The sequence below is a fragment of the Trichomonas vaginalis genome, chromosome IV (assembly GCF_026262505.1).
Source record: "Trichomonas vaginalis G3 chromosome IV, whole genome shotgun sequence".
Taxonomy (NCBI): domain Eukaryota; phylum Parabasalia; order Trichomonadida; family Trichomonadidae; genus Trichomonas; species Trichomonas vaginalis.
In genome coordinates, this window is record NC_067206.1 from 5,367,256 (window position 1) to 5,388,481 (window position 21,226).

The 21,226-nt window shown below is 31.2% G+C and overlaps 6 protein-coding genes, 1 non-coding gene and 2 pseudogenes across 9 annotated transcripts, besides 6 other annotated features; 4 read left to right on the forward strand and 5 right to left on the reverse strand.

Annotated features, from left to right (window-relative positions):
- Window positions 1-823: part of a mobile genetic element that runs on past the window's edge.
- On the forward strand, window positions 25-537 carry TVAGG3_0034760 (protein of unknown function, DUF4107 family; the record flags this gene model as incomplete). Its single annotated transcript, XM_051220557.1, has 1 exon — window positions 25-537. One exon carries the CDS (start codon window positions 25-27, stop codon window positions 535-537), a length of 513 nt encoding a protein of 170 aa, XP_051105543.1.
- Window positions 538-823: a terminal%2Cinverted (terminal inverted repeat of Maverick-1C transposon ID:TVAGG3_0034580).
- Window positions 824-2,073: 1,250 nt separating this feature from the next.
- Window positions 2,074-2,101: a terminal%2Cinverted (terminal inverted repeat of Mariner transposon ID:TVAGG3_0034770).
- Window positions 2,074-3,376: a mobile genetic element.
- On the forward strand, window positions 2,170-3,296 carry TVAGG3_0034780 (annotated as a pseudogene). The gene has a single exon. A coding segment is annotated over exon 1 (1,127 nt).
- Window positions 3,349-3,376: a terminal%2Cinverted (terminal inverted repeat of Mariner transposon ID:TVAGG3_0034770).
- A 370-nt stretch (window positions 3,377-3,746) lies between these two features.
- On the reverse strand, window positions 3,747-4,364 carry TVAGG3_0034800 (spectrin binding; the record flags this gene model as incomplete). The annotated part of the gene is made up of 1 exon (XM_001316559.1): window positions 3,747-4,364. One exon carries the CDS (start codon window positions 4,362-4,364, stop codon window positions 3,747-3,749), a length of 618 nt encoding a protein of 205 aa, XP_001316594.1.
- A 1,944-nt stretch (window positions 4,365-6,308) lies between these two features.
- TVAGG3_0034810 (ubiquitin-like family) lies at window positions 6,309-6,566 on the forward strand (the record flags this gene model as incomplete). Its single annotated transcript, XM_051220558.1, has 1 exon — window positions 6,309-6,566. One exon carries the CDS (start codon window positions 6,309-6,311, stop codon window positions 6,564-6,566), a length of 258 nt encoding a protein of 85 aa, XP_051105544.1.
- Window positions 6,567-8,677: 2,111 nt separating this feature from the next.
- Window positions 8,678-9,773: a mobile genetic element.
- A 99-nt stretch (window positions 9,774-9,872) lies between these two features.
- Window positions 9,873-11,108, forward strand: TVAGG3_0034830 (uncharacterized protein; the record flags this gene model as incomplete). The annotated part of the gene is made up of 1 exon (XM_001316560.1): window positions 10,071-10,940. One exon carries the CDS (start codon window positions 10,071-10,073, stop codon window positions 10,938-10,940), a length of 870 nt encoding a protein of 289 aa, XP_001316595.1.
- A 620-nt stretch (window positions 11,109-11,728) lies between these two features.
- TVAGG3_0034840 (dolichyl-phosphate-mannose-protein mannosyltransferase protein) lies at window positions 11,729-13,456 on the reverse strand (the record flags this gene model as incomplete). Its single annotated transcript, XM_001316561.1, has 1 exon — window positions 11,806-13,452. The coding sequence occupies one exon, from the start codon at window positions 13,450-13,452 to the stop codon at window positions 11,806-11,808; it is 1,647 nt and encodes a 548-aa protein (XP_001316596.1).
- Window positions 13,457-14,270: 814 nt separating this feature from the next.
- TVAGG3_0034850 (biological adhesion protein) lies at window positions 14,271-17,570 on the reverse strand (the record flags this gene model as incomplete). Its single annotated transcript, XM_001316562.1, has 1 exon — window positions 14,271-17,273. The coding sequence occupies one exon, from the start codon at window positions 17,271-17,273 to the stop codon at window positions 14,271-14,273; it is 3,003 nt and encodes a 1,000-aa protein (XP_001316597.1).
- Window positions 17,571-17,575: 5 nt separating this feature from the next.
- TVAGG3_0034860 lies at window positions 17,576-17,647 on the reverse strand. Its single transcript has one exon. It is a non-coding gene; the product is annotated as a tRNA-Val (tRNA).
- Window positions 17,648-17,845: 198 nt separating this feature from the next.
- On the reverse strand, window positions 17,846-19,471 carry TVAGG3_0034870 (annotated as a pseudogene). The gene has a single exon: window positions 17,846-19,444. A coding segment is annotated over exon 1 (1,599 nt).
- Between the last annotated feature and the right edge of the window lie 1,755 nt (window positions 19,472-21,226).

The window sequence follows — 21,226 nt, forward strand, 5'->3', positions numbered from 1 at the left end:
AGAGATGATTTTAATATGGTGTAAATGGTAGCTTGGGCAGCTTTAGGCGCAATGGGAACAAAAGCATTAGCATTTGGAGCAAAAGCACTTGGAGCTTATGACGCAGTAAATAAAATGAGTGGAGGAAGAGTTTCGAAGACATTAGATGCAAATAAAGGAAAGATTGGAGGCTGGGTTGCAAAGAAGTTAAGATTAAATAAAATAGGACTCATAAATAAAGCATCCAATTTGGTTGCGACTGAGTCAGAAAATGCTTTAGGAAAGGACGATGAGTTTGCAAAACACGCAAAAGACTTTAATGACCAGATGAAAGGTGAAACAATGCATTTAAATAGAGTCGATGGAACTCTTCCTCCACCAGTAGTTCTTCCGTATGGTCCCTATGGAATGTATGGAAACCCTTACGAAAGACCATTTGACCCATTGACTGGTGGAAGTAATTGGTATCATTACGGACGAAGAAGAAAGACAGTCAAGTTGGAGACAGACGTGAAGAAAGCAACTAAAAAGAAACCAAGGAAGAGAGTTATAAAGTAATGAATTCAACGGGTGAAAAAAGAGGTGAAAAAACAGGTGAGATCTCACCACTTCACCTAAATTTATTTTTGCGCTATGTTTTCATACGTGTGAGGGTGGTGATATCATTAATTTTTAAGTTTATTTTTAAGTTTATTTTTATTTTATTTTTATGTAAATGACAGAACAAAAGCAACTCATTCGAATTCCACAGTATAACAAACATACATTTAAACATTTATTCTTCCTTCCTGAGCATAACATGTTCTTTCAAATACATCCGAGACCAGTTGACTTTTCATTGACTGTGTATAAAGATAGAAATAGTTATATCATTAAACCATACGATGACGAAGGTAAGTTATGTAAATTGTACGTTAAGAAGTTAGAGAAAGTTTATGGCTTCAAGTATGACTACAATAGGGTTAACACTGATGATGAAGATATTGAGGAAAATTTATGAGAACATTAGTGAAGTCGTTAGTGAGAACGATAGTGAGAACGTTTATTTTTACATTAGTGAGTTCGTTAGTGAAGTCATTTATGTGTCAGATGGTTTTGTAAATATTTAAGGTTGAGTTGGTGTTATGGTTGTGTTGTAAAATTTACGTTAACGGTTTCGTAAATATTTAAGGTTAAGTTAGTGTTGTCGTTTGTGTTGCAAAATTTACGTTAACAGTTTTGTAAAGTGTCAAATTCACAAGTATTGGGTAAGGAAGCGCGCAGTGCCTCCGTACCCAAGACTTGTATACTAACTGATATTATTCGAATCGCTGATAAAATTGATCTTCAGGGGATTCTCCGAGTAAACCGTTTGTATAAGCTAAGAAAAGACAATCTATCCTTTTTCATAGGCTAGTGTCCATAGCATTGTTAATAATTATGAATGCAAGCATAAACCAGATTAAGCATTTCTATGGTAATCCCTTGATATAATTTTTTACTAGAGTTTTTTTTTGGAATTGTTTCCTTAATATATATATAGAATGGCCAGAGTTAGCATTTTAAGATAAAAGTAAGTAATATAATATACTCAGTGATCAGATACTTTTATTCATATATTTTTTTAGCTCTTGTTGACAAGTTAAACTAAGTTTATTCAACTACTTTTCTTCTTTTCTCTTGTTATAAGAAAGAAGAACATCATATGCACAATTACATTCATATTCTTCGGCCAATTCAAGAGCTGTTTTCCCACTATTATCCTTTGCATTAATATCTGCCCCATGCTGAAGAAGCGTTTCAACAATTTCTTTATAATCATTTAGTGCTGCTAAATGAAGAGGAGTTAATTTAACATCATCTTTTGAATTGATATCTGCACCATGCGATAAAAGGAGCTCTAAGACTTCTTTACTATTATTTTCGGCAGCAATGCTTACAGCTGTTTTTTCAAATGCATCTTTTGCATTGATTTTTGCTCCATGTGAAATGAGTAATTCAGCTATTTCTTTGCTGTCATTTTTTGCTGCGACATGAAGTGGTGTTTCATCATATTCAGCCTTTGCATTGACTTTTGCGCCATATCTTAAAAGAATTTCGGCTGCTTCCTTACTATAGGGTGTCCAAAGGTGCGTTTAGCACAGCGCTCTATATGAGACTATTAAAGGAGATATATGCTGATTATAAATATATAATAAAAAATATGAATATATGTATATGATGAGTATGTTGTATTTTGGCGCCATGCCGGGATATAAAATGAATTTTGAGACAAGAGGCGGTTTCGCGGGAAATTTTGGCGGGATTTTTTTCATTTTTTTAATGAATCATAAAGAAAACATCCTCGCTCTTGCAAAAAAATGCAAAGACTGTAAAAAAATCTACGAGACATTGGTAAAATGCTTCGGTATGGATGCTCCTAGCTATTCCACTGTAACGTATCATGTTAGGATGTATCACTTCATGAACAAAAAGGCGCCCATCATAAAAATTGACAAAAAATCGCCGGATCAAAGAAAAATCAAAGCAATTCTTCAAGCGCTAGATGAAGACCCAAGAGCATCACTCAGAAGGATAGAGGAGATGACAAAGATACCACGTACAACAGTCAGTTATTATCTGCACAATTATTTGAACTACAAACTAGCGTATACACGTTGGGTTCCGCACAACCTTAATTCAGTTCAAAAAAATCTAGAGTCCAATCTTCGAAAGAGCTCCTCTCTATATTGCGTGCATATCAATCCAAGAAGTTTCACTTTTTAGTAACAGGGGACGAGTCTTGGTTTCAATATGCAACAGAAGCCAAAATCATGTGGATCCCGAAGGATGAAAATCCGCAAACATTCCCGAAGAAAAAAATTGACACACCAATGATGATGTTGTCGGTTTTTTGGGGCGTGAATGGCATCATCGCAATTGATATTCTTCAAAAACCTAATACGATGAATGCTCAGTATCTAATTGACAATGTTCTTACTCAAATTATCAATTCTGATGAGTTTGAGAAATCCAAACAACAAAAACAAAAGTTTGCAATTCATTTTGATAATTCAAGAGTTCACAAAAGTCATAAGGTAATGAATTACTTGGTGGAAAACAATGTCAAAGTTGTTCCAAACCCAATTTATTCACCTGATATTGCACCCTCTGACTTTTATTTATTCGGCACGCTAAAAAAGAGAGCTGAAGGACGCGAATTCGCGAGTCCAGATGATCTTGAAAATTTTGTAAGAGAGCAATTTGAGCAATTTTCTCATGATGATTTAAAGCGTGTCTTTCAAGCCTGGATCGATCGCTGTGAACGCGTGATTGAATCCAATGGTGATTATATTTAAATAAACTTTATATATATGTAACTTGTTTATTTCTATTCGCAGTATTCAGGTTTGTGCTAAACACACCTTTGGACACCCTATATTATATATTGCAGCATTGTGAAGTGGCGTATTACCATTGTTATTTATTGTATTAACGCCCATTAAACCTTTGCTTAATACAAATTCACAAATCTCAAAATTATTTGCAGAGGCCGCAAAATGAAGAATGGTGTCTCTATCAGCAGTAATCATGCTTAAATTTAGTTTTTCGTTGAAAATAATCTCCTGTGTTTGTGAAAAAGATGCACACCATAGAATTATTAAATTTGGATCTTTCTCATATAAAAGAAACACAGCTTTCAAGTTTTGAGATTTGAAAATCGCAAGGGTCAAATAAGTCTCTTTCAATTATATGCTCAAGGAATTTGTTGTTATGAGATCCAATAATGTATTCAATGCATTTTTTGTCTATTTTTTGCTGTTTAAGCATTCATTTATTATATCAGTATTTCCGCCAATAAAGGAGTACTCAAGGCAAGATTGAGTTATTTCTTGTTTTAAATTTGAACGGATGAAATTAAATATGTTCACTGAACCGTAATAGCATGAAGCTTCGATAGGAGAAAAGCGGGAGTAAACACTATATAATTCAATGTCTTCCAAGGATTGTTGAGCAGCATATTCTTTAAATTTATCGATTTGGTCATACATAATAATGTAGTGAAGATCATCTTCAGTTGGGAAAAATTTGTATGGACTGATTTGGTATATTCCATCAGTAGTTTTGTCAATAGATAAGTTAAACGCTTCTGCATCATCTATTATTATTTTGATATCTGAGCCTGAAAGTGAAAGTTCAGATAAGATTAAGTTTATAATTTTGATGTAGCTCTGGATGGATCGATAGTTGAACTGAATTGCTTGGATTAAGCTAAAAATGAGGTCAGATTTATGCAATTTATACTTTGAAATCAGAATAGATTGTATGGAATTGAAAACTTCTTCAATTGGATCGCTAAGTTTTATGTGAAATAACCTTTCAAACACTTCGATGAATTGTTCATATTTCTGCAAATACTTACTCATCTAAAATAAAGGCCACTTGATCTTTTTATAAATTTCACTTTTTATCGGCTTGGGCGCCAGTAAGCTTCAAACTTTAACGTATGCGAATCTGATTTCATTCTCCAATATCATATCTATTACGAACTATAAGATCCATATATTTCATAAATCGTTTTAGTTTTCTCCACAATAGCTAGTAATTGCATTTGTTCAGATTTGAATGAGTTTTTTATAGTGCCAATCCAAATATAATGAATCCATAGTACAATCTGCCAGTAATCCTCCAAAGTTCTTTCAATTACATTGAATGGGAGGGCGAAACAATATAATTTGATAAAAATTGGAGGACTCTTACTGCATCAATCTCATTATATTATATTTTTTAGTTGTCATTTACTTAAATATGATTATTATTCAAAATGTTTGAAATAATTTCTCATTATTAATCGTGATTTACTTTTAAGCCTACATGTGATTCTTTTTAGAAGTCGTACTACTCGATATTATTAATATTAGAAAGTATAACAACAGTGATTATACGCATTGTGTGCATAAGTATTAATGAATCTTCTATTTACTTCGAAGATGGGGCATGAGTATTAATGAATTTTGTATGAATTACATTTGAAATATGATCCTTATATATATTGAGGAAGTTTCATTTATTTTTTCATAAACTTGTTTGAAAATTAAGTTTAAGAGAGAGTTTAGATAAGTATGCTTTATAAGCACTTATGTATCCTATAAGTTAGGGAAAATTGAGAGTATCAGGTCACTTGAGAGTAGCAATATGTATCAAATATACTAATTTAATTGATGGTAAATATATAATTAGTTATACATATATAAATACATTTTATTTTTAGAACATATATGGTTGAAATGCAACATTTCTTTAATTTGGAAATCAGAATTTGATCAAAAATTGACTCTATACCGTAAGTGAATAGATATTTGTAGACATTATGTTCAAGGTATGCAATATTTTGCATCGAATATCATAAAATGTGATAAACCTGAATTAATCAATACGTTCGAATAAATGGATTTACCAAATCAAAATGATATATTACTGATCTCTGATACTATCAGAATCATTTTGTTAAGATGAAAAAAGCAAATGATAATTTATAGTTTCAATGAAGAGATCAAAAAAATTCAAATAAAATTATGTCGAATTGAAATGAAAATTTTTGAAATTAACTAGTTTATCAATATAGAAATCAATTTTGGATGAAAGTTTATTTTTGTTCAGTCAAACCGCCATTTCAAATTTCTCACTGTAAGATAAAAGACAAAATTATTGATTAATGGATTCTTTATATGATTAAGTATTTGAAAATATATAAAATATCTAAAAATACTTATCTTGAAGAAACCGATTAGAATTTCAGTGGAAAATCCTAAAATTAAAGAGAGAGTTAGTTAATTGATTCTAAAGATTTTCTCAAATTGGTTAATATAAATAATCATTCAATTTTTTATTTCCTCAAAAATCAGGTAATTTTCATAGCTTCTCAATTAAATAATTAATTATTGATTATCAAAAATTGCTTGTTAAATAATTTTCTGCAATATATATCCTAATATTTTCTTTTCAAATTTCAACTCTGAAAATTGAATTTATGCTTTTCAAAATAAATTAGGTAAATTTTGTGTAATAATCATTAGTTGTACTTATTCAATTCATTTGAGCACAATAATCTATATTGAGATTATTCAATTATTTTTATAGCACAGTATCAATATTGTTTATATGGTATATTTGATCAATATTATGTAGGAAATTAATTTTAACGTACTATTCAAAAATCAAAAATACTTTCTCATAGCTCTCAAATAACTCTTAACAATTTATTTATAGATTAATTCTCTTAGTTTACACATATTAAGCAAATATATTTGTCTATGTCCCAACGTTGTTAAACAAATTTCAATAGGTATTCAAAAGATTCACATTGTGGGATGGATGCATACATCATTAGGTTTAATCAGAACCTTGATTTCTATGTTCCATTCGATGAGCCTCTAACTGCAGGCGAAGTAAAGCAAGAAATGTTTCTACAGCTTGAGGAATCAACAAGTTCAATGTTTTTAATCTACAATGGAGAGATCCTCAAAGATGAATCTAAGTTAGAGACTCTTGGGATCAAAAAGGTTCCATCCTCCACTTGTACATTCCAAAGTATGACAACATTTTCGTCCAATCTCCAAAGCGCATGATGAACGAGATTTTATCATTGTTCATTAATATCAATTTAATTCCTGATGAATCTTACATAGAAGCTGTTCAGACCATCAAAAAGTATATTGCATCGCCAATAATTAAGTCCCTGGTTAGAATTGTTCCAGAGTTAAATGACATTTTTGATGAAATTCTTGATTACATCAAAGAGATTGAAGCTCCTAGCGATGAATCCATTTATGAAACCATTTCCAGAATTCAAGATAACGCTTTTGTGAGCACCTTTATGATAGTGATTTAAAGAGCTATACAGAGTTTAAGTCAGAGGAAGGGGCAATTTACGAAACCAAATGCCAACATATTTTGGACGTCCAAGACGATTATTTCCAATCAGAAGGTCATACTACTAATATTGATGAACCCTTAAAAGTAGACTACATTCCAAGTATCAGCTCTGACCCGCTTCCATTTTACGATCCATATAATTTTTGTAATTCAGCAGATTACTAAATTTTGTTTGTTTTTTGTTTGTGAATTGCGATATTTTTAACTTTGAGTAAGGGTTTCGTTTTGCGAAAAAAACGTACAATACGCAATTTCGCTAAAAAAACATTTAGCTAGCAATTTCGACCTTTGACTCCACTCAAGACGTCACTTTTTAAATTTTGCGGTATCATATTTTTGGAAAATCTTTATGAATATTATATAAAAAGTCTCTTTAATATCTATATTTCATATTTTTATCGATTTTTTAAGTTTTTGCGAAAAGTATTCAATTATTTTTGCTATTTGGTCGGGTAAATGTCAGATTTGCGACATTTTCTGATATGATATTCAGATTCTACGTTGATAATAATGCTTATAGAACCCTCTTGCTATTGTGTCAAAATTGCGAAACCGATAGCAAAAATATCTCGCAATATCAAAATTGAGATATTGAGTGAATTATGCATTATAGAGATTAAAAATCTGATTTGTGAAAACATCTCATCAGTTCCTAGCTAATTCAAAAATCTTTACTATCTTATTCGATTAAAATGAAAAGGGAATAGTTTCATTATGCTTTAAATGACAGCCTTATAATATAATCATAGTTTTCGCTCAATATGCAGCATTTTTTTTTCGAAATCTATGGTCAATGTCCTAAATACTGATTGCTTTGCATTCATATCTCTTACATTTTCTATACCCACATCATTATTCATTGCTATTCCTATCTTTTTCATTTTTGTTTGTTTCTCATAATTTCTCAAAAAACATGATAACTTGATATTTGTAAATATCATACTTTATAACGTAAATAAGAACTTGACCTATTAAGAAAAGCAGTAATGAAAAGAAAATCTGAAATTCATAAAAATTACAAGTTTCTGATGACAATTAGCTTAATTAAACCAGGTACAAGATTATATAATTGTATTTTCTATCCAATTATCCATATAATATCTTATCCAGAAAAAATAACTTGATCAATACCAAATGATTTTTTAACTAGTAAATAAAGTATTTTCTTTACACACACATTGTATATCATAGTTTTTTTTTTTTTGGTTTCGCAAAACATCCAAAAACAAATATGCTATAAAAGTGACAATTTTAGCAAAACGAAACCCTTACTTTGAGCAAATCATTACGGTTATTTTCATAATTTGAATGATATTTTATCGGTAAATTCATGCCAAATTCTCAATCATATAAAAAAGCAGCAATATCAGATAGGAACAAAACTTCCATGTGGTATTAATGACCATCAAGTTTATCAATTTGAAACAAATAGGATTCAAATTACCTGAGCATCAGGCAAAAATAAAAATTTCAAGCCAAAGCCTTGGTATGTGTGTTAAATAGACGAAGATGCAATAAACGAAATTAATAATCAAAAAAAATCAATTAAAATATTAGTCAAATCTTTAAACGTATGGTGCTGATGAAATACTTTCGTGTATTTTATTTTATTTATTCCTTCTCTTTGGATGATTATCGAATTTTTCCCAAAAATTTGATATTTGACAGTAAATTATCGGTTCTTTTTAGCATATTAAGCATTGAAACATCTTTTTATATTGCTTTATTCATTTAAAAATCAATAAAATGGCGTAATGGTTTTCGAAATGATTTCAAACAGAGGATAAAAAATCAATATCTTAAGGGTCCACTGTAAGGCCAAATAAGGTCTATCGTCGTCCCAAAAATATTGCTCGAGATGGTGTTTTACTAAGGCCCAAAACTTAAAAAAACACAAAAAAATTAACTTTACTCTTTTGAGATCCTTATCAGATATGCATCAATTTGATGCAGTATCGCAGTTCAAATCTGATTTTTTAATGTAGATGTACTCTAACATCCTTTAAAAAATGCAAAATGATATTAATTAAGCTTTTCATTTCTGTATCATACACGAAACAAAATCGTTCATTATACTAAAATTTATCAAAGTTTGATTAATGAAAAAATAATATCTAAATTTTTACATTGAGTCGGCTATTGATATGGTTAATATTAAATCTTGTAAAAATTGGCATTATCCAGAATAATACCCACTAAAATACACAATTTTTTTTTAAAAAATTTTATCAATTGTTATGGTATATCTTTATGATAATGAATAAAATGCTTATTTTTCATAAGTAAATACATAATTTATGCTTAAACACAAAAAATAACACAAAAATTTTTGGCCAACATATCTAAACTAAGGATAATGGTTTGAATATATAAACAATAATACTTTGTCCAGGGAATTAAATTTGTGCTATCCAATTGTCAATTCTTTGAATTTTTTTTAAATGCAAGATATCCCGGCATTAACCTCAATAAATATATATATTATGCATCATAATATTAGTATGTAATGGCATTAAAGCGAAATTCCTAATTTCTTCTCAATTAAATTCCTTGAAAAACATTGGAATTAATGATTGGAAATAGGTCAAAAAAATTCCTAATATAAAACTTATACTTAAGATAAAATTAAAATTCGAAAATATCTATTTTTCAAAACACGCATCCAAAAGCGAAAAAATTCGAAAAAATCATGTTCTTATAAAACTCACTGATTTTGCAATTTTTATGAGATTTGAAGTGATAGGATATATTACCATCTTATTGAAACATATGCTTCATTGTTGTATTCACATAATATTAATCAGAACACTAGGAAAAGTGGATTTTCGAAAAATGACGATAACGATTATTTGCAGATCGCCTCTCAATTTTGAGAGACTTTCAATTTTTACAGTGGACCCTTAATAAGATCGTTGATTTCCTACAACAAATTTGATTCAAATGTTGGATCAATGTCCTTTTGGTCTTTCTGAATTTTTGTTGGATATAAATTTGGTTCTAAATTATTCGCCAACTGTCAATTTTCTCCTTTCAATTATGATTGAAAATGCAGGAAATGATGACATCTTTAGAGATATATCTGTAGCAAGTTTTATAATTTATGTACAGTGTTATTCAATTCATGAAAAAATAAACTATTTTGTATAGAAATGATTTGAATTACTTCTCAATTTTTTTAAAATATTAATATTTGAATTATGAGAGGAAGGAAGAAATTAGGATTCCGAGGACGTCGACGTGAAGGCCATGATCATGGTGATGACCTGAGATCGGTCGCTGAGTACGAATATGGCGAAAAAACATATACACAGGCAGAAATTGAACAAGCGATTGTAAACGCCAAACATCCTTTCGAAGATTTCGGTTTGATTGAATCGAAGGCACTAACTCCATCACAGCGCGCAATTACAAGTTGTATAGAGATAAATGGAGAGTATGCATCTGAAGAAATCTTATTAAACTTTTTACAGACCCACTGGAATTTCATTGGGAAAATGAATATAAAATTGCCTAACAATATGCCAGATACCAGAATATTGCATATAAATCTTGCCGTTAAAAAGAAACAATTGCCTTTATTTGTTCAGAGTCCAAATGACCCATTGGTATGGACTGTAAATAAAAATCCAGAAGCTGATAAGGCCACAACAAAATCGTCAGCTGAAGATGTTGAAAGTGAACAAACAATACCTCCATCTGAATCTGAAAATTTCTCCGAGACACCTCAACAACTATTTCAAGATGTAATATATCAAATCGTTTATGATTCACCCGAAGGAATCACTCAGGAAAAAATATATAATGAAGCCAAACCGTTTCATAGGTGTCCTGGAATATTTTCGAATTTACCTCTTAACCGAAGAGTGAAAGCTACCTTGCTTTTCTTGAAATCATCGATGAAAGTTTTTGAACTGAACGGATGTTGGTCATGCAATGGTTATATTCCGTTGGCTTTATCTAAAAATGTTGATAAAATGTGTATTAAGACCGATGATTCGCTTGGAAAGCTCTCTAGTCTTTCTATCGAAGATCTGTATAATTTATTGAAACAAAGGAATGTTTATTAACGCTATAATAAATCGAATGTTTAATTATAAAAAGGATTGGCAACTATCAATTGATATTTCACTTATTTCGTTTTATTATTATTGTTTTCTGGTAAACTTGTAGTACTTACCATAATATCTGAATGAAATTAAATAAATTTTGGATTGTTTTGAGCATTAAATGAGAAAAATTACACTGAAATAAGAGTTCATATTAAGAGAACTCAGGATTACGGATCGAATTTAATTCATTATGTCATATATTAATATTTTATTATGTTTATTTTACATATCATTTTAATCAAAATAATTTTTGAATTCAATCTTGCATTAATTCTCGTAACACTATCAGATTCATTAAAAAGTTCAGTTATATATTCGATAACTGAATCATATTTAATATTTTCCATAGAAAAATTAAATTCAATAAAAGCATTCCCTTGATTTGGATCTTGTAATGATGATTAATGGTTTTTCTATTCAATATATGCATAGTTTCAAAGAATGAAATCATGATGACTATAAACCTAATTTATTGTAAATGAATCATATTTCTTTCCACATGAATTCCCTCTCAATTTTGAGATGACATTCAATTTTTAGGATGCTTTAAGTGTTTCTATCTTGCTATACGAAGAGCTTAGAAGGAAACAGTCTATGGCAATATGTACCTATAAACATTGGTTGGTATATTGGATATACTTTTATTGAATGAAATCAATGATGTATCCTTGAAAAAAGAGATTTTAGAGTTCTATAAAAATTTTATTGATGAGAGAAAGCCTGATAAAAAAAAATATTTTTATCAATTAAATAGAACACTATAACAATAACAAACATTTTATTGAATAATAGATGAACAAAATCAATAAAAAATATAAAAAAATTAATCATTTTTCTTTCTTTGTCTTTGGAACCATTTCTTCTTTTTCATTAATGAATTAGTAGTGTTAGTTGACTTTTGTGCGCTTGCCTGGTTCTTCATATCTTCATCATCAGCTCTAATTGCTTCTGCTTTCAATCTCATTAACTTTTCGAATTTGTCCCTTCCTGGTTTCCCATCTCTCCAGTTCCTGTTCAACAGTCTCCAGTCACGATTCGCATGTTTCCGTCCGTAAACGAAAGGATTGAGAATCATGTAGCCTACGAACGCCGTGAATATTATGCAGATAGAAAAGAAGCCTTTCCAGAACCTTCTCTTCTCAAATAACAAATCTAAGCTGCATCCGACGCAACAAGCGGCAAACATCAATGGAATGTGGTAATGGTATAAGAACATAGTACGGGGAACACCATAGAATGGTAAATATGAAGCCCAGTACCCAACAATAAATCTCATGGCCAGAGGGAACTTTTTCTTCGACCAAAAGCACAACATGCTTAATACTACGCCACAGAAAGTCATAATGTAAACGAAATAGTTCCCGCAACAGTACAAACTCGGTTCTCCCCATCCTGAGTAGTAAACTATCCATTTATCGCGAAGAAGAGGCCAATCTTGGGGTCTAGTCATGCAATGGTGTGGTTCGAAGTTGATTCCGTTCGAAATATATGCTGTTGCGATGGATGAAAAAATTCTATTTAACAAAGGAGGTCTTCTGACCCATCTCATCATATTTGTCTCGTTGCCACGCTTTCTGTCGACAAGGCCGTAGAGTAGCCACTCGTAATCCCGCGTGTCGCTCGTTCCATAAGGTATAACTTGGAAATGTATGATCCAAATTGCGTAATGAACGGCCAATGATGGCCAGAATATGTTCCAGCCTCTATGTATGACTTCCGGAATGATTTTAATGTCTAATTTGTAAGTTCGAAATTCAACAATTTCAACTGCTTGAGTATACATGATGAGAATGAGAAGAGAGAGGGCAGTATTCTTAATTGAGAAGGCAAATGATATAAAAATTGATGCAATTCGCATCCAAATGTACCATTCTTTAGCTCTTGGTTCTTTTGTAAGGAAAAGATTAATAATTATCATACTAAACATCGTGTAAAAGTGTAATGTTCCGTCTGTATAGATGTATTTTCCTTCTCCTATCATAGAAGTCTCTACCGAAATAAGAAATCCTGAAGTAAAGGCAGCAACACGTGAAAGTAAGGCGGTTCTCATGGCTAAGTAGATAGTACATGGTACTAATGAGCTATACATGACACATGTCATACGTAGAGTAATATAATTTTCATTTCGATAGCTTCTATCTTCACCACCACCAAAAACTATACTACCGTCGTATTCTTGAAGCCAATCGAATAATGCAAATTGAAGTTTGGCAAATGGTGGATGGATATCATAAAAAAAATTGCGAGTAATGTAGCCATTAGTAAAATTTCCGAAATGACATTCATCAAATATGATATTACTTGGATATTGAACGTTGTAAAGTCTTGCATAGTACCCGCACATTGCTAAAATTATCATCATAAGGAGATCTCGCCAGTCTAATGCAATTTTTGAGTCGAATGGTTGAATGTAGTCATGAAATTTGTATAATCCTAGCTTATTTATCTGCCGAAAAAACCAATCAAACATTTTTTTTTCAAAATCTGTCAAAAAAAAATTCATATTTTTGAGGTGCTACACCCATAAAATCACATCAATATTTTATATTATACTGTTCAACTATTGATAGAAAACATCTGTTAGCCAACGATTTGTAGAAATGCTGTTGCACCTCAATGATCAGTTGGTGTAGTTGATTACTACAAAAAGAATAAGCAGTATTAGCATTTTGAATATGACAAAGTCTCTGCAGAATGAGGTAAAGTTGCTGAATACATGATCCTATCTAGAAATAGTACTGAGCAACCAATGATTAATGAGATTTCGGAGATTTTTCTTCCTGAGAATGTATATTGTATCAAATCACGAAAACTAATGTGTTTTTTAGGCATTACCGTCAGACTGTCCCTGTTTGTGTTTAGGAGCAATCTGAAAATGGCCTAAACATAATCAAATGATTATGATCTGTACTATCTAAGATTGTGATTATTGATTTATAGAATCACTAACTTGATATTGAAATCGCGGCTTTTTTATCTCTTTAAATCTGATATAAAATCATACAGCTTTTAATCCTTAAGACCCCATATTAATTTCCCCTTCATTTTTGATATCTCTATCTTGCTGTACATAGAGCCAAAGGCGAATTTATCTATTGTCATATGATCCAAAAATATTGGTAGGCATTTCGATATTTTCATGGAATAAAAGCAATGCCGTATCCTTGAGGGCCCATGAAATTTAGGCGCATGATCTACTCAACTAAATAAAACTAATTAAAATAAGATATTTTTTTTAACTAACAAAAGTATAAAATATAACATAAAAAAACAATAAAATAAAATAAATTAGTCACTTCTAACTGAAGTGAAAACTCTTGTATTCACTGTATTTGAGTTAGCGTATAAAATCTGAGCTCTTACCTGTGATTCGAGTTGTCTTTTATCTCTTTGAACTTCAGCAATTTGTATCTTTGAAGACATTTCTTGTTTCTGCAACTTCAAAGTTAAATCTGTGTTTTGTGCCTTGAATCCTTCGTTTTCTATCTGTAACCTATCAACTTCACGCTGTAATTTGTTGATAGAGTCCTTGTATTCATCAGTTTGGAATCTAATCCTTGTTAACATCGATTTTTCCATATTATCTAATTCAATCTTCATTTCTTCTTCATTTTGTTTCGCTTCTATCTTTGTATCTTCTAATGTTTGTGTCAAGACTTTGATTTTCTTCTTCAGTTTTGTTCTGTTTCTTCTTAATTTTTCAATATACTTCCTGAAAATTTCTAATTGAGAAGTTAAAGACTCTGAACCTTTGTTTTGGATTACTAAGTCATTTTGTGCCTTCCTTAAATCATTGTTAACTGTTTCTATCTGTAATTGGAGGCTGTGAATTGAATCATCTCTTGATTTCATTTGATTTGCAGTTTCTGTACGATATTTTTGTTCCAAAGCATCTCGTTCTTTATCAAACTTGGATCTTTCTTCATTAATTTGTGATTTTTGCCTTTCAAGTTCATTATTCAAATTAATAATTTGATTTTTTAGGTCATTTAGTTGGTTTGTTAAGCTTTCCTTCTCTAGTTCAAGCTTGTTGATGGTTTTCTGATCTTCCAAGTTTTGATTTCTGCATTGTTCCAGTTTATCATTTGAAATCAACAAATTTTGATTGAGATTTTCTATTTGTGATCTTCCCTGTTGCAGATCTTCTGTTATTTTAGTGATGTTTCTGTTCAATGCATCGATTTCATTTGATTTTTGTTCAGTTATTTGTTGAATCAAAATTTCTTTCTGTTGTAATGCAGAAGTTGAATCTTCAATTGTCTTCTTAGCACTTTGTATTTCTTTCTGGTAGTTTTCATTATGATTTGTCAGCTTTTGAACTGTTGATACGACATCATTAATATTTTTAATGTTTAATGTCGAACAAACCTTTCCAACATCTAATTTCAGTTCATTCAGATGCTGAATTGTTGATTTAATCATCTCAACTAACCTTCCAAAATTAATATTTGCTTCATCATCAGAAGAATTCTGGTTTCCAATGAGTCCTCGCACTTGTTCTCTCATTTGATTAGTTTTTGCTACACTTTCATCCACAATTTTTTGGATTTTGTCCCGATATCTGTCGACAAGCATCACAATTGCTATTTCTAGCTTATCTCTATCAGACATCTTTGGTCCATTTATCTTTGGCATGAGCTCTGTAATGAAATCTTGCGATAAATGGAGGTTCGACCAGTTAATTGGGTTCACAAACATGACTTGTTTCTTAATCTTTGCTTGTGCTTGTTTTAACTTGAGCTGGAGTGTTTTAATTGTTCCTACGGCTTCTTTTAGTTTGTTCTGTTTGTCGTCAATGACTTTTTTCAGCTTAGAAATTTCGTCATTCGTCGATTTCTTCTGTTTTTCAATGTATTTCTTGGAATTCTTGATATCTTCTAGCATTCTTTCCTTTTCTTTTGCAAATTCTTTGCGCTCTTCTTCAAATTTTTCTTGTAATAAGTTATATTCCGCTGAAAATTGTTTTTTCATTTCATTTTTATCTGATTCTTGCTGGGATTTGGCTTCTTCAAGTTTCTTCTTATATTCGTTGTCAGAGTTCTTTGCTTTGTTGATTGTTTCTTCGAGTTTTTCTTTTAATTGACGTAATTCTTCATCATTTTCTGATTTAATTGTAGAATTTGCTTCAGAAATTGGTTTGGAATATGATAAATTGGCTGTTTGTTCTAATGATGCTCTTGTTTGCTCTAATTCATGTTGAAGATTCATATTCTTCGCCCTTTCTATTGCAAGTTCATCAATCAATGAGTTTCTCATATTCTGTGCATTTTCTAATTGATGTTGGAGCTCTGAAACATTGTCTTCATTGCGATTTGAAGAGAAAATTTCAGATGTTGTCGGAGTTACGTAATTTTGATTGGTATTCACACTTCCTGTAGGCGAAGGTGTTGGTCTTTCTGTTGTTTCGCTTCTTCTGAATGTAGAATCCTCAGAAGCAGGAAGAATTGGAGTTTGAGGAATATTATTTGAAATTTCTGGAGTTGTGACTTGAGAAAATGATTTTTCAATCGGTGGTGGAGTTCTAATAGAAGATTTCTCAGTGTTATTGCTTGTTTTAATAGTAGGAGTCTCATTAAACTCTTGAATTTGAGAAATTTGATCTGTTAAGCTTTTGATGCTCTCTTTTGCTGCATCTTTTTGTGCATGGTATTTTGCTTTGAGCATTTGTATTTTATCTTTCAAAGTTTGCATTTCATTTTGCATTTGAAGTTCGTATTGAATTTTTTCCTTCTTTCTGTCTTCTTCATGACTACCTAGGAATTCTCTAAGGCCTTGTAAGTTTAAAAATGCTTCTCCATAAATATCTGATGCAATTGATAATAAATTTGCAATTTGTGTCTTAGAAAGCTCAAATTCGGATGACATAGAATCGTAATTTTCTTGTAGTTGGAGATTTTGGAATTTTAATTGTTTGATTTGTGATTCATATTTTTGTTTCATAGGATTTATTGTTTGTTGGAGTTCGTAAATAGATCTTTTGCATTCCTCTTCTGTACTTTGTTTCGAATTTATTGCTATCTTTAATCTATGCCCTAAATCTTCTTTTTCTTGATGTAAACTCAGTATAGTTTTGTTTAATTGCTCTATTTCGGTGATTTTTGAGTCATAATTCTTATTAATGTCGAGTACTTTCTCTAATTGTTCTTTTAAACTACGAATTTGCGCAATATAAATTTCGTTTTCTTCGGAAATTTGAGCATTTTCACGTTTTGCGTAATGGAGACTACGGATTGGTGTTTCTGAGTTAAGTTCACACGGCAAATCCGTATCAGAAATGAAAGAAGTAGACATAAATTAATTTTGAGACTGTTTAAAAATGCAAAAATTTATGGAATACAGAGATTTTCATTGCCTGTATTAGAATATTCAAAAGCAAATTGAAAGAAAATTGTAGCCTCATGATGCTCAGCAAAGAGCCCAGTTGACAAGAGAATGCAATCAAAACGAAAGGGAAGAATTCCAAATTGATATTGTGATCAAAAAGAAAAAGAATTCTTCTGAAAGTTCCTAACTCAGTCGCAAACAAGTACTCTATGTTAAAGGCATGGAAATTACAACAATTCGTTGAAAAAAAAATTCAGAAAAGAAAAAAATGTCCCAGGCCAGAATCGAACTGGCCTCTGATCCGTGTCAAGGATCTATTCTAACCAATATACTACTGGGACTCTTCGAAAATCAAATTTCTATTTTACCTAAAATAATTATAAAATCATTCCAATTATTTTCCATGCAATAATCTAATACAATAAACACCTTTGTCCTTCTATTTTCTGAAAAACTAAAAAATTTTACAAATTTTAGTATTTTTTTTTGGAAAATCTAAGTATTCAATAGTAATTGGTTAAATATATAGTAAATAATCTTTATTCAACAAAATCAGTATACTTCGAAAGGAGTCCTTCGACCATTTGTTTCATTGCATCAAATCTGAGTGGATCTCCTTGAACTTCGCTCAAAGTAACAGAACAAGCAGTTCTCTTAACCTTTTTAACTGTAACAAAGAAGAAAGACTCTGCATCTGTATCTCTGAGCATGAAAAGCTGATCGTTGGGGAAAAACCAGTCGATATTTCTCTGTTTGTACTCCTGTTGTAACTGAGCGCAAACTTCGTGTGCCGGAGCAACTTTTAGAGGGAATTTGAAGGTTGTTTCCTCATCCATCTGATTAAGATCGTCATCTTTGACTAAACCCCAAGCCTGGCTTTCCTTAAAGCTCTCGTACATACTTGTACCCGCTGTAGCTTCAATAACAGGTGAAGTATGGCCCATTGATGCTGGCATAAATCCGACAAGAGAGCCAACTTCTGTATGGAGTGGATCCGATGCAGCATCTGGTGGAGATGGTGACCATGGTAAGGAAGTTAAGTCTGTTCTGCGTGAATAAAGGCCGTGGAAGAGTTTTGCGGATGTCGGACCTTCAGAAGTGAGTTCTTCTTTGATTTGTTCGTCACTTTCGTATCCGACATTTTTGAGAAGCTTGAAGAACTCTGGATCTTGGATATCCATCGGTGCATCTAACGGTGGATGAGGTAATGGACGAGGGAAGATATATCCTTCAGGGTAGTAGAGATGGAATGCTGGATGTTGTTTGATCTGTTCGATTGTAAAGCGTTTTGTGACATCAACGACAAGTATTTTGCTGATTAAATCTTTAATTGGCTCTGACGCGATATTTGGCATCTTGTAAATGCCTGTCTTGACTTTGGTAAGAACTGTTCTGACTGATGGATCATCAAATGGTAAATATCCCTGTGTGTTAGTAAAATTATTTTCAAAAATTTCGATAAAATTTCATAAAATTACGGTAAAAAGCTAAATTAGCCCGTAATTAAATGAAATTATCGAAGGTAAATAGGTACATACTGCAACAAGCGCAAATAAAATTACGCCGCAACTCCAAACATCAGCAATTCGTCCATCATACTGCTGACCGCGAATAACTTCTGGAGCAGCATAATGTGGCGATCCACAAGATGTTTTGGCTGTATTTGTTTTCATCCAACGAGCGAAGCCGAAATCTGCAATCTTGAGATTCTCGTCTTCGTCTATGAGTATATTTTCTGGCTTAAGATCTCTGTGGCAAATAGAATTCGCGTGTAAATACTCAATTCCGTAAATAATTTGTCTGAAAAAGTGTAAAGCTGTTTCTGGTTTGAGGAAACGACGAGATACTAAATAATCGAATAGTTCTCCCTTGGGAGCGTATTCTAAAATCATATATAAGTGATTTGTACTTTCGTAGACTTCATATAACTCAATTAAATATGGATGTTTCAAGAATTGCATTAGTGCTATCTCTCTCATGATTTTGCGCTTAAAATCTTGTTTTTCGAATGATTCTTTTTTAATTACTTTTATTGCGACTTTTTTACCTGTATCTGGATCACTACAGAGTTTAACCTTTGCTGATGTTCCTTCTCCTAGGTCTTTAATTACAGTGTACTTGCCGATCTTTTCACTCATTTATTAATTTTTTTTTATTTTTTTTTTGAAGGTGGATAAAAAAAAATTCATTTTTATTACATCATTTTATACATTTGCCTGTAAATGTTCACGGGATAATTCCTGACAGATGAGTAATTGGTTTGCCATTCATGAATTTTTGGGATTTGTCCGTATTGAGGGAGCAAAAGTAAATTGATATGAAATGATTAATACAGTTAAATTACCTGTTGTGTAACTGTATTCTGACTATAATCTGCTTTAATTCACTATCAAACGTGATATTTTCCATACATTTCTTGTACCCAGATTTGCCTTACTTTTACCACCTCTCTAAAGCTGGGGACACCGCCTATCGTTGGGAGTAGCTATTAAATAGAACCACCAAGGGTATTTTTCGAACTGCTGGTGTAATGTAGTGGAAACATTCGACATAATGATTCATTATGCCAAGGTTTGATTCTCATTTAGCCAATTTTTTTCTTTTTTGGATCATGAATTTTTTTTTGGGTCACTATAAGATTTGTTTCATGTTCTAAATCTGCTGCATATGTAATCTATTTTTATTTACCTATTTTTTAAAAATCTATTGGATTGCCAAATTTGAATATATTTAAAATCATAAAAATCCAAAAAAACTATAAATATATGTTTTATGCATAGTGCCGATACTCAAATATCAGATTACTTAGATCCATGAATAATATCCGAATTTTTTTTCTTAAAATTAAACTTCAAAACTTCTTGCAATCTTATTCTTAATCAATTGTAAATTTTTAAAACCATTTTTTAAAATAATTTTGCGTAAATTTTATTCTCATGTTGTTTTAATCGAAAATTGATACATTTTCAAAAAAATAATATTGACTTATGAAATTCATTTTTAAGGTGAAATAGTATTGTTTTTATTAAAGTATATGAATAATATATAAAAAATTAATGAATAATATAAGCAGATTTTTAGTTTACAAAACAAATATGAGCAATGCAATTTCAAACTTTTGCTGGCAATTTCGATATTGCTTAAGTTTGTAGTATTTGTGATACCTATAACATCGGCTTAATCAAAATTCGATTTTTCTTATGAGTTATTGAGAAAATTTGATTGCAATGAGAAGGATTTCGACGTTTTTGATAAACTAAGAGCTGAGCTTTAGGGGTTCAGTTCATTTATGGCTGTAGTTTGATGCGTAGATCTCTTTTTTATTGTAAATTCTTTCAGCATGGAGATCGAGAATGAATCTTTTGAGAACTTTATGAGTTTTTACACCCGTAAAGAGGTCCTTCGAGGAAAGATAGTCCAGACTACATGAAGATGTGGGTTAACCAAAAAAATCCGATGGTTTCCCCATATTCATGTAGATCTTCGAAAAAATGAGCACCAAAAAAGCCAAAAAAATAGGCTTTTTATTGGATTTGTACACTAGATCAATAATCTATTTAGGATCTGACACTCTTTTTAGCCAGAGATATGAGGTCCTTTCTAGGAAAACGATCTATTCATCCATAAAAAAAAAGAATTATCGTTTTCCCCAGAAATTACATGGGGAGTGGTAAAAGTAAGGAAAATCTGGGTAATTTCTTTACGAAGCTTTTAGGAACTTTGCAAATAATTTAACTAAGCTACTATCTCATAGAATCTAAGGATTTCGAATTCGATATCGAATCATATTTACACCTCAAATCAGAATTCTGCTATGTGAACGAAAGCGCATAAAGCCGTATATTATTAAAAGATCGTTCAGGTGGAATATATGATCTTATCAAATGAAATCATGTATCTATTATATGATTTGAAGAATT